The 19554-nt window shown below is 35.5% G+C and overlaps 1 protein-coding gene and 1 pseudogene across 10 annotated transcripts in view; both read left to right on the forward strand.

Annotated features, from left to right (window-relative positions):
* EPS15 (epidermal growth factor receptor pathway substrate 15) overlaps positions 1–19554 on the forward strand; it is a 139923-nt gene that overhangs the window by 86229 nt on the left and 34140 nt on the right. For 7 of the 10 annotated variants that reach the window (XM_025991853.2, XM_025991852.2, XM_025991855.2 and 4 more), the window contains 5 exons: positions 8896–9057; positions 9474–9671; positions 16173–16376; positions 17741–17857; positions 18143–18233. In XM_025991853.2, the coding sequence (XP_025847638.1) occupies positions 8896–9057; positions 9474–9671; positions 16173–16376; positions 17741–17857; positions 18143–18233 (772 nt within the window). The remainder of the gene's footprint in view (positions 1–8895; positions 9058–9473; positions 9672–16172; positions 16377–17740; positions 17858–18142; positions 18234–19554) is intronic. The other 3 variants (XM_025991854.2, XM_072724005.1, XM_072724010.1) reach the window with 1 other exon arrangement.
* Positions 12245–12362, forward strand: LOC140594353 (U4 spliceosomal RNA; annotated as a pseudogene).

The raw sequence follows: 19554 nt of genomic DNA on the forward strand, positions 1-19554 counted from the left end.
ATACCCCGTTACCCATATGCTGGTGACTCCCAAATATTTATCAAGCACACTGCTCTCTAGTCTCACATCTCCAGTTAGACTACATTTTGGTGTTTGTCATTTCAAAGTCAATGTGTCTAAAATGAGTCTCAGTTTGTTGGAAAAAATTGGCTTCAATTTTGGACTTTCCTATTTCTCTCAGTGTTTCCTTTGTCATTATCGCCACCCTTATTACCTAACATTTGAAATTTTAAAATCAGATCATAAGGCTCTTCTTGCTCATCCTCTTTATGCTTTTCTTCCTAAACCAATTTTAGTATCATAACTCTCAGATGTGAAAATCTTTACTGCTGCCCACTGCCGCAGTTAGTGATGGGAGGATGTCATATCTCATGGGTATATTGGAGGGAGAAACAAAGATAAGATCCAAATCCTCCTCTTGTACTACTTGGTTTTTTTATTGTCTGCCTCTGAGCTGTGTGCCATATACAGTCTCTTATTCCTACCCCTTATATCTTTTGTCCTTGTGATCCAGAATGCTCCCTACCTCCCTGCCTATGTAAATTCTGCCCAAGCCTTAAAGCCTAGCTCAAATCCCACCATTTCTCTGAATAAAACTTTGCCTTCTCTGACTCTTATCAGTCTTTCCTTTGTTGGAATTCCCAGAGGAGTGTATTTACTTGGATGGTATGTCCAGTATGTGCTGGACCTTCTTGTGCTGGTGTAGTGTGCATGATTCCAGTATCTTCCAGCATCTATTGAAAACTCCTTAAGCTAAGAAACTGTACCTTAGAACATTTCTTTCACTATTTTTCATAATATATTATTAGTTAGAGATAAATTTAAGGAAGCTGTTGATAACAGAAATGAATAAACTTTAGTTTTATGCATGACATTAAAAATAGAACAAGACATACCCAGGAACCCTACACAGAAAGGATTGGGAGCATGATAGGTATCAGAGAGTCAAAATTTTCCATAAAGTTCTTGTTCATGCTACTCTGATGCAAAAGAAGCTTCCACTTATTTATACTTCATCAGTAAAGGTTCAGTAATTCATAGTAATTGTCCTTTTTGTTTTTTTCATTTTAATCACTTAGGTTGGTTTTTTTTTTCCCTTAGATGAAGAGAGAGGACTTATTTTGGGTAGAAGTAAAATTAGATACATGAGCTCAACATTCTTTTCGTAGCAATAATGCTCTTAGAACATGCTGGGAAGCATATGATTGGGAAATAAAGGCAAGCTGTTGGTGAGGTTTTCTAACACCCACCTAGTTTAATAGACTTCCTTTCTGTTCTTTGACCTAAACATCTTGCTCTACAGTTGATACTTTTTTTTATATTAAGATACTCTTGTAACTTCCATTTTGAGATTTAGGCCAACATAATGAATGTACCTGATTATTTCTAGTTTGGGATTAGTCTGCAGAATTTTAAAAATCAATTAAATAGTATTTTTATAAGATTACCAAAATACTTAAAATTCCCCATGTTCTTCTTCATAATTCTTAAGGTATAGATACACTAGTATAAGTACATGTCTGTATATATGCTTTGGGGCTTTTAAGTAAGTATTTGTTCATAAGTTAGTGGGTTTTTTGTTAATTTTTTCTCTATTTTATATGAAACAGATGCAAATGTATTCATGTTGTTAGTTCTTAGATTTAATACATTATTTCTTCAGTTGTACAACTGACTTGGATTGCTAAAATAAATTTTTACTCTTAATATAGCTAAGAATTTTTATGTATTTTTTAAATTCTATTTTCCTATATCTGTAGCACTTTATGAAGTGTGGAAGGAAGGGGATAAGTTTATCATTTTCATTAACTTGTGCGATTTCTAGAAAATAGGACATTTTCCTTGAAAGTTCTTTTTAAATAAAGCCAAGATACTAGCTCAAGGATCCCTTCATTCCCTGATGAGGAACCTTGGATGTGGTTGCTTTGGTATTTTTCTAAAATAGACCTTGGCACTATGTTACTGTAGTTTTGTTCACTCCACTCTTGTCAGTCTCTAATTGCTGCTATCCTTCTTTCTTCTGTTGATGGCACAGATAGGCAAATAGAGCGTGACCATGGAAAGTAGAGCATAACTAGGAAGGCTTCTGCAAATGTCCTTTAGTCACTTGATGGGATGGCATTTGATAGTGCTGCAGTTTTGCAGTGAATCAGAAGAGGATTTTCCCAAACACTACTTTAAGGTTGAGACAATTATCCTAGTTTAGTGGAAGATACTGTTTGCTAGGAGAGACTGCTATTGCCCTGGTCAAGGGCGGGGCAGGGGGTTTGGGGAGGTGGGCAGAGGGAGATGTGCATCTGTTGACTTCAGTTAGTCTCAGGATAAGCAAATCTATACCAAAAATAAAATAACCAAGTATATCTGAATACTGATGTTGATGGGGAAATTGCATTGCAGTGGTCGTAGCCTTACAGATAATTTTGTGGTGAAATTTGATTCTTGAATTTTGCATCGGCTCATTTCTATTTTGTGCAATTTAATAACTTTAAGTTTGCTTACTCAAAAAGTAGATCCTTTTATGTATGGATTAGTGTTGGGATTTTAAAAGAGATGATCTTTTATCATATTTAGATATAAACATGAAGGGACCCCTGGTGGGCTCAGTGGTTGAGCATCTGCCTTTGGCTCAGGTTGTGATCCGGGGGTCCTGGGATCAAGTCCTGCATCAGGCTCCCAATGGGGAGCCTGTTTCTCCAACTCTGCCTGTGTCTCTACCTCTCTTTCAGTGTCTCTCATGAATAAGTAAATAAAATCTTAAAAAAAAAAAGAAATAGACATGAAGATGGGATCCCTGAGTAGCTCAGTCTGTTAAGCATCTGACTCTTGATTTTGGCTCAGGTCGTGATCTCAGGGTCGTGAGATCAAGCCTTCTGTTGGGCTCTGCATTGGGCGTGGAGCCTGCTTGTCTCTCTCTCCCTTTGCTCTGTCTCAATTATATACATAAATAAAATCTTACAAAAAAAAGAAATAGATGTGAAGAAACATTAATTATAATTAGTTTTAATATGGACATCTATCCAGCTTAGAATATATCATTAATGTGAGGTATTTTCTCAGTAATCTTTCCCTTGAGGCCTATACTTTTGTGTTACTATGTGGAGTTTTACTGCAGTTATAACAAGTGAGGCTGGTAAATTTGAGTGAATTCGTTTGCTCTGTGGAAAAGAAAGGTCAAGAATGAGTAAATATTATATTGGCTTGTTTATTCTCTTTCCTTTTGCACAAACTTACCTTCTAAGGGTGTACTTAAAGGGCTCACTAAAAATACTAGTTTTGAAAAATGGTTCAGTTTATTAAAGGAAACCACCATTATTCCTACTATTGGTAGTTCTTACATAAAAATTCCATCACATCTGAATATTTTTATATTGGTATGAAACCTCCAGAGGTATGTGATACTTAAAAAACTGCAAACTTGACATTTTGAGATTATAAAAGTAATATAGGTCCATAGTAATCTTGTAAAATATAGAAAAGTATGAAAAAAAACCCCTATGATTTCACATTCTAGAGAAAGACATCGTTAACATTTTGCTATATATTTTTTAGTGTACATAAATGGCTTTATATTAATCTGTGACTATACATATTTCATATTCAGCTTTAAAAAATTAGCATTATGTCCTAGACATTTTCTTTTTTTAAGATTTTATTTATTTAGAGAAGGGAGAGGGGATAGGCAGAGTGAGAGGGAGTTCTGTCTCAAGCAGCCTCCACATTGAGTGCAGAGCCCAACGCGGGGCTCAATCTCATGACCCTGAGATCACAACCTGAACCCAAATCAAGAGTCACCTGCTTAACTGACTGACCACCTAGGAGTCCCTGGACATTTTCATATGTCATGTGACCTTTTTAAGGTAAATTTATTTTTAATTAGATTTACAGTAAAAGTAAAGACATCCAAATTACGTCTGTTTGTCAAGACTAGAGATGAAGTCCAAGATTTTTTTGGTGGGGGGAAGTTTGGGAGAGAGTGGGAAATCAGACTAGAGTATATGAGGATGAGAATAGGTAACAGATATTTTTTCCTTTTCCCATCTCTGAACGTTTTAATTAAAGGGAAAGAAAAAATATTTCCGCAGCATATCAAAATACATAAAATAATAACTTTATAACCAAAGTAAGGTATTTATGATTGATTATATTCCCAAACCAACAAAATTATTTGAGCTGTAGGTGACATTTAAAAAAATATTTTACAGTTTACCTATAAGAAAATTTCAAGCCACTGTAGTTTTCCCAGTTACTGTGTTACAGTGAAGCTGTTACTCACTTCCCTGAAGAGTAAGAATAATAATAATATTATTATGTAAAAAACACAAATATATAAGCTTAAAAACACAAGAAAGGTATATGCCACAGTAATGTCCTAAAGCAGTAAAGATTATTTCCATATAATGGAAAATTTAAATGTCAGCTCAGTCTTGGTCTATAGACTATAAAAGTATTGAACCAGTGTGGAAATTTAGGTATTATTTTAATTTAACAAAAAGCATTCATTATCATAGATTAGTTTGAGGCTACTATTAATATTTATAGTTCAAGTGCAGAGTGAAGCTTTTCACAAAATGGTAAAAGAACATAAAATCCTTTCTTTCTGTCAACCTCAGGCACATATTCCAGTTGTTTTTCCCAGGTATAGAAACTTTGTGATAGTTACACATCATTGTTTAATTAATCCTCTGGAATGTGTTGGGCGTTGTACTAGATTGTGGAACCTCAAAGAAAGATGAGACATTGGCTCTGTCCTTCAGCAGTTTATTGTTTAGAGGTAACCTATAATCCAGTGTAGTAAGTGTGATAATAGAGGTTGGTATGAACTGCTATAAGAGCACAGGTAAAAGAAGCTCAAGGTAAGTCAGAAGAGATTAAATTTGGCTGGGCTTTGAAGAATGAATAGTGTTTCCAGATAACAATGGTGTGGAAGGACATTTAAGGCAGAGGAAATGGCTTTGGAAAGGCACAAGGACATTGAAGTATATATTGTCTCTTGGAGAAAGATGGTTTATTGAGGCAGGGGCACAAGTGAATATAAGGAAAAGAGGGTAATAGAAGAGGAAGGATAACATGGGGCCCAGAATTGAAGGTTCTGATGTATCTTGTAGGCAGTTTTACTTTATCCTACAGATAAGAATGAGCCATTATATATTTTTGCAGAATAACTAAAGAACCCTCCTTTACAATGAGTTGTTTTTGTTTTTGTTTTTGTTTTTAAAGAAAGTTGGACATTTGGGATAGGAAGAAACAAAGACAGAAAAAACAAAGTGTTAATCAAGAAACGGGACAATGAAAACTGATATGTATTTATTAAGAGCCAATCCCAGGTGCATATCTAAAACTATATCTTTGAGTATGGATCAGTTAATAGTATAGGCAAGGTTAAAAATTTAGGGATTAAAAAAAATTAGGCATGCTGGCAAATTAATGATAAAGTACTAGTGGAGCTTACCTTTATGAATCTATAATCACATGGAATGTCCACGCAAGAAGAGTCTTTCACGATCATCCTTTGTGTGGGCCCTTTAAAGGAATTTATAAAGAAAGCGGCATGGTAGTAATTGCACTTTTAAATTAATCAGATGGTTGAGAAAATGTAAGTGAAAGTTATTAAAGGCATTATTCAGTGTCTTATTTAATCACAGAAGCATCTACATATATTTGAAAAAAATAGCATATTTGTGAGACATTTAGTCTATAGACACTGTGCATAGCTTAGTGATTAAGGACTCAGACTGGAATCAGAACCTAGTTTGAATCCATCACCTGCTAACTGTAACTTTGGACAAGTACTTGCCCATCTGTGTCTTCAGTTTTCTTATCTGTGAAATGTGAATAACAATAGTACCTACTTCATAGATTTGTCATATAGAATTATAAATGAGTTAATATGTGTAAAGAGTGTGGAACAATACCTAGCACATTGTAAGGGCTATTGTAGAAGTCCTTGTTTTGTATAAATCATGCAGTAATTCAGAGACCTTCCAAGTTTTTGTTTTGTTCTTAGATTCTTATTCTGATGAATGATTGATGAGATCTTTGAATGGTATGTTACTAAAAAGATATCATTATTTTAGAAATTTGTGTTCAGAGTTTTCTTTCACCCTTTTTGAAATATCTGCCCACCTTCTGCTGAGACGTGCCTTAGAGTTATCAATCCTAATTTGTGGTTCCTAGAGTGAATTAAGTCCTAATTCCCTTTGGAAACCTTTATATACAGTGAATTAATCTCTCTCCTGTGTATCTACAATGGTTCTAGTATTGTACCATTCTGCAAATAAATAAACACAAAGCATTTTCAAAATGATTTATCTTTAGGAAATTCTTTTCTGTGCTGAGATCTATATTTTCTTCCATACATTTAAAAATTTTTTATCTTCCATGTATTTTAAGGTCTTGGCCTTTCACATTTAGTATACCTGGAATTTATTTTTCCATTTGGTGTGATTTAGAGACTTCATTTTATTTTTTACCATTTGGATATGTCCAGTGTACTTACTGAACATTTAGTCTTTTTTTCCTTCCAGTCAATTTTAATGTCATGTTTTCACATCATTATTTCTATGTATGCCAGATCTATGTCTAAATTTTCTTTTCTGTTCTTTTGATGTGTTTGTCTATCCTTAGATCAACACCAAACTGTCTTAATTATTTTAGTTTTCCAATAATTCATAATACCTAGTAGGTTAAGTCCTTTTACATTTTATTATGCTGTTTCTTTTTCTTTTTTCATCCAAATGTGTTTTAGAACCACCTTGTCAGGCTCTTTGCAAAACCTTGTTAGGGTTTTCATTGGAATATATAAATTAATTAGGAATGAATTGACATCTTAATGATATAATTCATCATTCATTAAATATTTATGGAGTACTTCTATGTATACTGGGAACTGGGAATATAGCAGTGAACAAAATTCACAAATATCTCCAGACTCATGGAGCTTACATGGTAGTCAAAGGAGATAGACTATGAACAAAATAAATAAATTGTATACTCTATTATTCATAATAGCCAAAAACTGGGAGCAATCTAAAAGTCCATCAAATGTATATCCATACAATGAAATAACGCTCAGCAAGAAAAAGGAATAAACTACCTATATATGCAACAACTCAGGCAAATGTCAAAAGTACTATACTGGGTGTAAGAAGCCAGATGCAATAGATTACATATTATATGATTCCATTTATATGAAATTTCTACAAAAGGCAAAAACTGTAGTGACAGATCATCAGTTGCCTGGGGCTTGAAATGGGAATGAGAATTGACTGCAAAGGAGTTTGAGGGAATTTTTAGAAGATGGAAATGTTGGGGATCCCTGGGTGGCTCAGCGGTTTCGTGCCTGCCTTTGGCCCAGGGCGCGATCCTGGAGTCCCGGGATCGAGTCCCACGTCGGGCTCCCGGCATGGAGCCTGCTTCTCCCTCTCCCTGTGTCTCTGCCTCTCTCTCTCTATGTCTATCGTAAATAAATAAAAATAAATCTTTAAAATAAAATAAAAAAAGAAGATGAAAGTGTTGTGAAACTGAGTTATGATGGTTGGCAAATTGTATATTTACTAAAACTTAGTTGTATACTTACAGTGGGCAAATTTTATGGTATATAAATCAAATCTCAATGAAGCTGTTTAAAATAATTATTTTATACCAGTACAGATGAGCCTTGAAAACATGTTAAGTCACAAGCCAATTACAAAAAAAAACAGATGTTATATGATTTCATTTATATTAACTATACAAAACAAACAGAGCTTATTGAGATAGAAAGTAGATTGGTAGTTGCCTCGGGCTGGGGTGATTGGGAGGGAAATAGTGACTTATTAGTGGGTAGGGGGTTTCTTTTTGGGGTGATTGAAAATCTAAAAAAATTGTGATGATTGCATAATTCTATAAAGATACTAAAAGCCATTGAATTGCACACATTAAATGGGTCAGTCATATGGTAGGTTTATCTCAAGCTGTTCTAGAAAATGAATAAAATTACTGCTATATATGAAGGAAACTTAGGGGAGGGAAGTGGTGGTAATGGTACTGGTGATGCTGGTGCTGATGAGGAAGGCCTCACTGAGAAGGTTATATAGCTGAGCAAAGACTTGAAAGAAATGAGACATTAAGCCGTATGGTTACCTTGGGGAAGAACTTTCTAGGAAGAAGGAAGATCCTGAGAAAGGAGCCTGTCTGGCATGTTTGAGGAGCAGCAGTGAGGCCAGAGTGGCTGAGCAAGGGAGAGCACAGTAGGAAGTGAAGTTGGGAGGTGCAGGGCCCCTCTGTGGACTTCAGTTTTTACAGTAAGGGAGATGGGGAGTCAGTGCAGAGTTTTGAGTGACTCATCTGACACATGTTTTTAACAGTGGCTGCTGAAAATAAACTGAAGGTAGCCTCTGTAGGAGCAGGGAAACCAGTGAGAAGGAAGCAATCCAGGAGAGAGAGAACAGTGACTTGGACCCCAAGGTTGGGGAAAAAAGTGGTCAGATTTTGAATGTATTTTGAAGGAAGAAGCAATAAGATTTGCTGACAGATTGAAGATGAGATGTGAGAGAAAGAGAAGAGTCAGTCAAAGAAGATGCCGGATTTTTTGGCCAGGGAAACTGAGAGAGGGAAGATTGAGGATAAAGCAGATTTGGTGGGGGGGAAATGCCAGGAGTTCTGTTTTTGACATGTTTGAGAAGCTCATTAGACATCCAAGGACAGATTTGAGTAAGCAAATTGGATTTTAAAATTTGGAGTCTAGGGAAGAAATCCTGAAGTAAAGACAGTATTTAAAGCTAGGATTCCTCCAATCTACCAACACCAATATATTTAGAAAGACAAGACTATTTTCCCTTAAGATAGGCTTTTAAACATCCTTAAACATCCCCTCTCTCCAAAAATAATAAATATGTTGATTTTCTTCTATTTCAGGATCTGCAAGATGAAGTTCAAAGGGAGAATACTAATCTGCAAAAACTACAGGCCCAGAAACAGCAAGTACAGGAACTCCTTGATGGACTGGATGAACAGAAGTCCCAGCTGGAGGAGCAACTGAAAGAAGTTAGAAAGAAATGTGCTGAGGAGGCCCAGTTGGTAAAGTCTGGCCATTCCATGCAGCCTGTATCTGTACCTTAGTTGCTTTTCCTAGCATAAGATGGAAACATTCTTTGCTTGTTGTGTTGCTGCTGTGGTTGTTAGGTGGCAATCTAGTCAACACTTGTGGCACATGAAGGAGCTGGAGCACTGTTCATCTGGAAATTGCAGGCCCTCTTTAGGGGAAAGAGGGCACTTAGTGCAGTACTTTTTCAAATTTTAGCTGAAAGTGTGGTACCTATGCCTTCAAGTCCCCTCTATTCATTTCCTAATTGCCCTTTTCTATCAAAAGTATATACTTCAAAAAACACCAAAAGAGTAAACTGAATAAATAAATGTGTTTGCATTATGGAACATTTTAATGACAACTCTTTTTTTTTAATCCCACTTTCTTTTCATTCACTCCCATGTTACAGATCTCATCCCTGAAAGCTGAATTAACTAGTCAAGAATCACAGATCTCTACTTACGAGGAAGAGCTGGCCAAAGCTAGGGAAGAGCTGAGTCGCCTACAGCAAGAAACAGCAGAATTGGAGGAGAGTGTGGAGTCAGGCAAGGCTCAGCTGGGGCCTCTTCAGCAGCACCTGCAAGATTCACAACAGGAAATAAGTTCAGTAAGTCTTTGTGGCAATGAGAAATATGCTCAAATGGGGCCTCACCATGTCCTTTTAGCAAATAATACTTTCTCAACTTGTGTTCCTTTTTCTTCTGCCTCATCTGTTATTCATTTTTCATTCATTTTATACAAGTAGGTTTCTTGTTGCCTGTTCTAAGTTAGAATTGTCATATATCTTGTATATCTCATTATTATAAGAGTCATGGCTAAGGGTGCAGGTTTTGTAGATGTATGGTTTAGGCTTAAGTGCTGGCTCTTCCACTTACTGCCTGAATCATCTTAGTATCAAATGCCTCATCTTTAAAATTGAAGAATTAACAATCCCTCTACCTTTTAGGTCTGCTGTAAGGATTAAATGAAATGTAAAGGATTAAATACTGTGAGACAATTTAGCATAGTGTTTGGTACATAAATGCTCCAAATGTTGCTTATTTTTATAAATAATAACCTCGCATCTTCCCTTTTGTGATTCTAATCTTAAAACCAGTTTTGTTTATTTGGAGACCTTTATTATTTTAATTAGGAAATTGTTTTTTTATATAGATAAACATGTCATGTTGTGTGGGTCCAGAGTATAGATCTCCTGCTTTGTTATTTCTAGGCTTCCCTAAATGAAGAATAATATTTTATAGAATGATAGTAAGATGGTTAGAAGAGAGATCATGTAGCTAGCTCATTCTTTTCATTTTGAATTTGAACAAACTGAAGCCAAGAAAGATTAAGTAACTTGCCTGTGGTTACATTGCCTTTAAAAGAGCCAGAACCGGGCAGCCCCAGCGCCGCCTGCAGGCCAGGGCGTGATCCTGGAGACCCTGGATCAAGTCCCACATCAGGCTCTCTGTATGATACCTGCTTCTCCCTCTGCCTGTGTCTCTGCCTCTCTTTCTCTGTCTCTATGAATAAATAATAATTTAAAAAAAATCTTAAAAAAAAAGAGCCAGAACCTAGAATCCAGATTTTCTAACATGTAGTCCAGTGTCCTCAGTTAATTATTATGTATAATGAAGTCCTATCCATTGATAGGCCTCCTTCCCCTCTCTTGTCTGACAGGTAAATACCTACTCACGTATCTTGCAAGACATAGCTTAACTTATTTCTTTATAGCATTTTCTGAACCCTGCCTCTATTGGACTCTCCTTTTAGAGAAATAGTAACATTTTTCCCTGCATATTTGTTTATGTGTCTGTCTCCCCCATCATACTGAGCTTTTTGGTCTAGGTCTTTTTTATATATACATTTAAAGATTTTTATTTATTTATTCATGAGAGAGAGAGAGAGAGAGAGAACGAGGCAGAGACACAGACAGAGGGAGAAGCAGGTTCCACGCAGGAAGCCCCACGTGGGACTCAATCGGGTCTCCAGGATCACACCCTGGGCAGCAGGCGGTGCTAAACTGCTGCACCACCGGGGCTGCCCTACAGGTTTTAATAATACAGTTCACTGATTTTCAATAAATTTAGAATTGTTCAAACATCACAATCAAATTTTAGAACATTTCTATCACTGCTAAAAAGATCCCTTGCACCCATTTGTAGTGAGTCCCTGCTTCTACCCCTAGGTAAGTACTACTGCTTTCTGATTCTAAAGGTTTGCCTTTTCTGAGCATTTCAAGTAGATGAAATCAAACATTATATACATTATCTTTTTTCATGTGGTTTCCTTCACAAGCATAGTGTTTTTGAGGCTCATTTGTGTTGTAGCATGTTTCAACATTATTATTTCATTGTACATTTATAAAGTATTTTGTTTATCCATTCACTGATTAATGGGCATTTGATTCTTTCTACTTGTTGGCTGTTACGAATAATGCTGCTATGAACATTTGTAAACAGTTATTTGTGTGGATATGTGTTTTCATATCTCTTAGGTATGGAATAGTTGGTTATATTGTGAAATTATGTTTAAATTTTTTTTAAGTTTAAATTGCCACAGTTTTCCAAAGTCACTGTACCATTCACATTCCCAGTAATAATATATGAGGGTTCTAGTTTCTCCAGTCTTACTGACACTTTTACTGTCTACTTAACTGATTTTAGTCATCCTAGTAGGTATGAAGTGGTATCTCATAGTTTCTAATTTATATTTTTCTTTTTTTAAAAAAAGATTTTATTTATTTATTTGCGAGAGACACAGAAAGAATGGCAGAGACATAGGCAGGGGGAGAAGCAGGCTCCCTGAGGGGAACCCGATGTGGGACTCGATCCGATTAACCTGGTATCAGGCCCTAAGCCGAAGGCAGACACTCAACCACTGAGCCACCCAGGCATCCCTCTAATTTATATTTTTTTAATGGCTAGTGATGTTGAATATCTTTTCATATGCTTATTAGCCATTTGTATATCCTTTTAGATGAAATACATTTTTAAAAATTGGATCGTTGGGACGCCTGGGTGGCTCAGTGGTTGAGCGTCTGCTAGGGCTCCCTGCATGGAGCCTGCTTCTCCCTCTGCTTGTGTCTCTGCCTCTCTCTCTCTCTGTCTCTCATGAATTAAATAAATAAATAAATAAATAAATAAATAAATAAATAAATAAATAAATAAATAAATTACAAGAGTTTAAAAAATTCTGGATAGCTTTGCGCAGTGGCAGTGTCATAGCCAATGAGGTTTACCTGAGGCACAATTATTATACTAGTTAAAAATTCTGGATATAAGTTCTTTACCAGAATATTTGATTTGCAAGTAATTTCTCCCAGTCTCTGGCTTGTTTTTTCATTTTCTTTTCTTTGAGTTTTTTGAAAGAGAAGTTCTTTCAAAGGAAGGAACATAAATGAGAAAAGTAGAAAGGACTCTGGATATTATAAATTATCACTGAGAAAAAAAAATTATCACTGAGAAAAGAAGACACTATTTCTGAACAGGAAAATAATTTCAGCAAACTATACTACCAAGTGTGCCAGATGATATTTGGTACTTATGGAAGGAATTATATCCTTGCAAACTTATCTTCAGACCTTAAGAACAAACATACCAGGGAGCACCTGGCTGGCTCAGTTGGTAGGGCATTGCGACTCTTGATCTTGGGGTCATAATTGTAAGTTCATTCCCTACGTTGGGTGTAGAGTATTTTTGAAAAATAAATAAAAAATAAATTAATTAAAATAAACATACCAATTACTTATATTTGACTTAGTGACTTGTGTGTCTTTCCCACAGAGGGCAGCAGTTTCCCATGGGCCTATAAAAAATGAAAATCCAGTACTTTATAAACATACAATTATGCAAATATAAAATTATCCTGAGACTTTAATTGCTCTTTAAAGCTAAACTGTAGCTTTTCTGTTAAAAGGGAGAACTGAGGAAAAATTTCTGACTTGCTAAATTTTCATTTTTACTTCTTTGTATTTATGGTAGGAAAAAGCAAAGAACCTTTGGCTTTAATTCTATGTATCTTACTTACACAATATTTGCTGTTTTTATCCAAGTATTACTGGCATTCTGATAGTTTATTGCATTTCTCTTGCATAATTTGCAAAGAGCTTGTGTTTGTTGTATGAATTTTTTTTTTTTCTGTATCCTCTAAGTTTATGCAGAGACCAAGGAAGAAGACAGGCTAAGTGACAGGTACGTGAGAGAGCCAGACACAGGAAAGCCTAGTTTTGTTCAAGATATTATTATCTCAAAAGTAACTTAAAGGAATAAATTGTCTTAAATAGTACTCTTTGATAGGCAAGTATTTCCATACAGTGTTTCATCTCTATGATGGTTATTAGTGTTAAGGTTTTAAATTGTAGACTGAAAAGGTTTAGTGGATATTGAAATTGATTTAATGGTCATGATAAAAACATTTTTAAAAAATGAAGTTAAGACAAGAGTGTTCTGGAGTGTTCAGAACTTTTGAGTCTTTGGTGCTCCTGATCACCAAAGTATTCTTTATTTGGGATTCCTTGAGCTGACCCAACTTGACATGCTGGTCATCATCTTGTAGACATAGTCTTATTGCTCTTCAAATGCAGCTTGAAATCAGGTGTTGAATCCATTTTGTGAGCTTCAGTAGTTTCAGGGACAAGAAAAAGTCAGAAGGAACATGACTATAAAATAGAGAGGAGATATTGGGCAGCCCTGAAGCAAATGGACTAGAGGAGAGCTCTGCCTCCGGCCCCCACAGAAAAAACCTCCCTGGCCTGTAGAGTTAGTGATTGTGCCCAACTCAGTGAGAAAAACTGCCTGATCCATAAAACATAAAATTATTTTCTCCATGTAACATAAACCCATTTTATATGTGCACATTTGTTTCCTAATACACATTCCAAGTTTTTAATGTATAAAAAATTAAATTAACTATTGTTAATGATGGAGTACTACACTATGTACATTTTTTAAATAGAAAGTGAAAAGTCTTGTTTTGCTCATGTTTTTTTCCATTAATATCAACACTTTTGAATAGAATCAAAGAATATTATTTAAAACCCATACAAGAAATAAAGATAATCTAATTTTCTTCCATAAAAAAAAGAAAGAAAGAAAGAAAAAGAGACATCTGCTAATTCCATCTCCTGGAGTAGAACAGTGTTTGGAGCATGGGACCTGTTCTGTCTGCACAGGGTGTACCTGTCTGTGTGCCTGCGCATTCCTACGTATACTATATAGGTTGTTTTTATTTAGAAAAAATAAAGACATACTTTATATACAAAAAATAAAATAGAATGAAATAAGACAGAATAGGAAATATAAGCACGCATTACATGGAATAAAGATACATAAAGATTATAAGGATTATATTATAAAATTATAAGGATTATTTAAGGATTCATGAAACTTTTTCACAACTGTATGTGCATGTGTGCATGTAAATTATACATATGGATGAATGTGTCTGCATTACATACATATGTTTATGTACGTATATACACACAGAGAGACCTGTCCAAAAAGATACATATATTTACTGGGTTAGGATGTAAAATCTATTTCTTTCTATAGATTAAAGTAAAAAAAAAAAGTTTATAAACCACAACTTAATAGCACTAGGAATATACAAGGCATATGCTGTGTGTTACAAATGTGTAACATTTTGGATTGTTAGTTTAAGTTCTAAATACAATGCAATTTGATAGACACATATGCTTACTGATATCTACGGTTTGAACATAAATTACACACTTACAGTACACTTACATCATTGTGCTAGATGTTGGAGATACAAAGGTGATAGCAAAAGTTATGGTCCCTACTCTCAAAGAGCTCAATGTTTTTAACTTTTTAAAAATGGAGTGAATTAGTAGAAAAGAAACAGGGAAACTTAATTCGTATTGTGGTAAGAAAATGCTAGTGTGCTAGGCACTTTTATGCACATCGTCCATTATTTACGCACAGACATTTACATTTTACAGAATTCTTTCAAATATATCTTTGCTTCATTTAATCATCTGTGGAGATAGTTCTTACTTTAGGATTAAGAAATGAAGGCTTGAAGAAGTTACTTGGACTAAGATCACTTAACTGAAAGGTGACAGAGCTCAATTGACGTCTGTTTTCCCAGTCCAATATAGTGTTCTTTTCCCAGGTTATGACCCTGGAAAGATCTGTGGTAAATAACAGATTCCAAAATGAACAACCTAAAAACCTCATGCAGAAAATAAGATTAGAGGCACTGAGTCTTGATTCATGAAATGTCAGTAGGAAATATTTATATTTGCTAAAAACAAAAAATACAGCATGTAATATAAAAAAAATGTATTTTATGAAAAATGGGAACTATTCAGTAAAATTTCATTCATTATGCCCTTTCACTAAAAGCATATTTTGATTTTGCCCTCTCTTCAATTTCTTTGAGATATTTACTAATTTATTATTTTTTTTATTATAGATGTTAGTATGAATAAGCATCATCTTGCCCCAGCCTCTGGCCCCAGCATTTTTCTTTTAATATATATTACAGTTTATTGAATTCTGCCTCTCTGTCCTACCGTTGTTCCAGGAATATAAAGTCACTTGGATACTGAAATCCAAACTACTTTGTCCTTTATTTAACATACTTGGAATAGCTTAGATTTACCACTTCCTAGGACTCTAGCCCATTAATAAATAATACCAGAGCATAGGACAGTAGCTCATTTTGCCTTAGTCTTCACTCTTCTCCTTCCCAGTAGGGGTATAGATAGCTCCAAAATGTTGTGTGCTCTTCCTCAGCTTCCTTTTTTTTCCCCAAAACTTCATCACAAAATCTTCCCTTGTTCTGTTACTTTGCTGTCTTTTTCCCAATATGCTGACCCTTTTTTTTTCTAGTTATACCAAAAGGACACCAAAATATGGATAATTGAATCAAAATTCTTGAAGCTTTCAAAAGATGTACAAAAGTGAATCCGTATATACTGGAATTTCAAGAGAACTCATGGAGATGGATTACTGAAATCTCTCTAAATCATGCTGCATTCCCAGAGTATTTTCCCTAATGGAAGCAAATTTATCATTGACCAAACGTAGGGATGTAGCTATTTAAATTTTTTGTGTCTTTGTAGTAATAAATTCTGTTTTGTATTTCTACTTTGTGTTGACAGATGCAAATGAAACTGATGGAAATGAAAGAGCTGGAAAGCCATAATAATCAATTAAATTGGTGCAGTAGCCCACACAGCATTCTTATAAATGGTGCTACAGATTATTGCAGCCTCAGCACCAGCAGCAGTGAAACAGCTAACCTTAATGAGCATGCTGAAGGCCAAGGCAACTTGGAGTCAGAGCCCATACACCAGGAGTCTCCAGTGAGTCTAGTAGTTCTAAACCTTCATAATCAACTTCAGGAAAAAAAAAAAAAACTGATACAGATCAAAGTTTTTGTTGATGTCATACTTAATATAAATATAGAATCATGCCTCATCTGAGGACAGTTGCGTTTTGTTTTGTTTTCAGAGGCAGAGAGTAGATACTGATCCAACAGTTCCAGTACTTTGAACTAGTGTAAAAGTTAATTTTGACTAATCTATTATATAAAGCATGTTTTCAAAACAGTAGCTCTATAGATAGTAACTTTTTAAAACATTTTTTTTAAGTATTGTCACCCAACACTGAGAGTAACTCTTTATTTCATAATGTTGAGGACACTTATCTTCCAGTTATTTAGAAAGTACCAGCAATGTGCAACAGTGCTGCTCTTATATATGAGAGCTGCCAAGACAAAAGACTGTAACTCTGCCTTTAAGCAGCATACAGTTTAGCAGTTGTAACACTATACTATGTTAAAGGGCTCTGATCATGGAAGCATGAGATATTCAGGTAGGACATCTTGGAGGAGGCTCAAGATTTTATAGAGAAAGCTTTATAAGTGAGCTTCACAGTAAGAAGTGTTAAGCAAAGAAGAAGATGGTGTATTCCTGGCATTCAGAAAACAGTATTTACATAGGTATGAGATGAGAGAAACATGCTGCCCAGAGTCAGAAGAAATTCTCAAAGGATATCTTGTGATGGTGGGGAGAGTATTGATAGGAGATGAGGCTCTCTTATAGTGGCTCCCTGCATTATCTCTTACTTAAAATATAGATGTCTGTACCCCACTACAAACCGTTGTACCGTTGAGCCCCCCGGGCTGCCCTTCCCTGTCACTTCTTAAACCCTGTTTCCTACTGATCTAAATCCAGAAAGCCATGGGAAGCCATTGAAGGACCTTTAACCGAACAGTCCTGATCAGATTAGTATTTTTTTTTTTTTTCAGATTTGTATTTTAGATCTATTCCTTTAGCTATTCTAAGAAGGGTCATTTGAAAGGGCACATGTTGGAGGCAAAAAGGCAGTTGGAAGGTTAAGCTGGATCAGAATGATGATACTATAAATGGATGATAGTGACAGTGAAGATGGAGAGGAATGGATTTGAGGAGGAGGTGGGAGGTAAAACAGCAAGACTTGGAGGCTAGGTGGGAGATGACCAAAGGAAAGTGGTTAAGTGGTTAAGTTTTGTGGCCTGAGTGACTTTGATGCTTGATGATACCATTTTCCAAATTTAAGAGAACTCATTTAATGAATACATTCTGCTTGTCTTTTGTATTTTTAGTAATTTTTGGTTATCCTTTGTCAGTTTCTTCTGCTGAGTAGAAAATACATAGTTAGTCCATGTAGCATTAATATTTTGTAGGTAAGAAGTAGTCCTGAAATACTGCCTTCTGGTGTGCCTGATGATAATGAAGTGGTGACTACAGCTGTTAATGAGAAAGTTTGTCCTGAATTTAATACTGACAGATATTCAAAAGAGGTAAAAATAATTTTATATATATATATATATATATATATATATATATATATATATATATATATATTTGTGTGTGTATGTGTGTGTATGTATATGTTCTCATTACTGGTTTCCCTAGATGGGTTACACACTGTTTTAAGCTAAGGAAAGAAAAATGTATTAAGTGAGCTTTATGACTACAGAAATATTTGTTATATTACCATCCATTGATATTTTTCAAAGCATTTTATTTCAGAATCTTAAAACTGGTTCCTAAAAGAATACTTTTTAATTTAAAATTATTTTTAGGGCGATCCATTTAATGCAGAATCCAGTTCACTGACAGATCCAGTTGCAGACACAAACTTGGATTTTTTCCAGTCTGATCCTTTTGTTGGCAGTAAGTACTCTTATATTATGGATTTACCAAAAAAGTCTTTTTAATGTAACTATATAAGAATGAGGGCTTCAGTTTTGAGATCCTACTTGTTACAACAAAAGTGGAGGATGTAGAGATGTGATATGTTATATTTGCTGGTATTTGTCCTCTTCAAGCAACTCACTTCTAGGACTAAGCCACTGATTATGTTTGAGGAGCCCCTGATTAAGAGCATGTTTCTTGTTCAGAATAAGGACCAAAAGAAAGAGATATTATGGACCAGGAGAGGAGATTAAGTACTCTTAGGTCAACCAGCGATTTTTTACTAATGTGCCAACATCATGCTTTTATTTATTTTTTAAAGATTTTATTTATTTATTCATGAGAAACACAGAGAGAGAGAGAGGCAGAGACACAGGCAGAGGGAGAAGCAGGCTCCATGCAGGGTTCCCGACACAGGACTCGTTCCTGGGACTCCAGGATCACGTCTTGGGTCGAAGGCTGGCGCTAAACCTCTGAGCCACCCAGGGATCCCCACATCATGCTTTAAAACAGTGGAATCAATAGCAGTTAGAAGCCTGATCCCTGCCCTCATGGTGCCTATATTGTTATTGAAGAAATAAAAGTTTAATAAATTGAAATACCTGGTGTCCATGTAAACTATGTTAAATACCACTGGTGTCAAAGCTCTTTTTGCATTTTATTTATTTCCAAGTCAGTTTATGAAACTGATAGGTCAGTTTACAACAGTTTTTTTTTTTTTCCTCCAAGGTTTTATTTAACTTCCAGTTAGTTGGGGATCCCTGGTGGCTCAGCAGTTTAACGCCTGTCTTCGGCCCAGGGAGTGATCCTGGAGTCCCAGGATCAAGTCCCACATTAGGCTCCCTACATGGAACCTGCTTCTCCCTCTGCCTGTGTCTCTCCCTCTCTCTTTCTCTCTGTGTCTCTCATGAATAAATGAATAAAATCTTGGGCAGCCCAGGTGGCTCAGCGGTTTAGCGCCACCTTCAGCCCAGGGCGTGATCAGGGACCTGGGATCAAGTCCCACGTCGGGCATCCTACATGGAGCTTGCTTCTCCCTCTGCCTGTGTCTGTCTGTCTGTCTGTCTCTCTCTCTCTCTGTGTCTCTCATGAAAAAATAAAATCTTTAAAAACAAAGTCTAGAACAAAAATTTAATTTAAAAAAATATAAAATCTTTAAAAAAATAAATTCCCATTAGTTAACATACAATGTAATATTAGTTTCAGGTGTAGAATTTAGTGAATCATCACTTACATACAACACCTGGTGCTCATCACTTACATACAACACCTGGTGCTCAGCACAACAAATGCCCTCCAT

The sequence above is a fragment of the Vulpes vulpes genome, chromosome 10 (assembly GCF_048418805.1).
Source record: "Vulpes vulpes isolate BD-2025 chromosome 10, VulVul3, whole genome shotgun sequence".
NCBI classification, from domain to species: Eukaryota; Metazoa; Chordata; class Mammalia; order Carnivora; family Canidae; genus Vulpes; species Vulpes vulpes.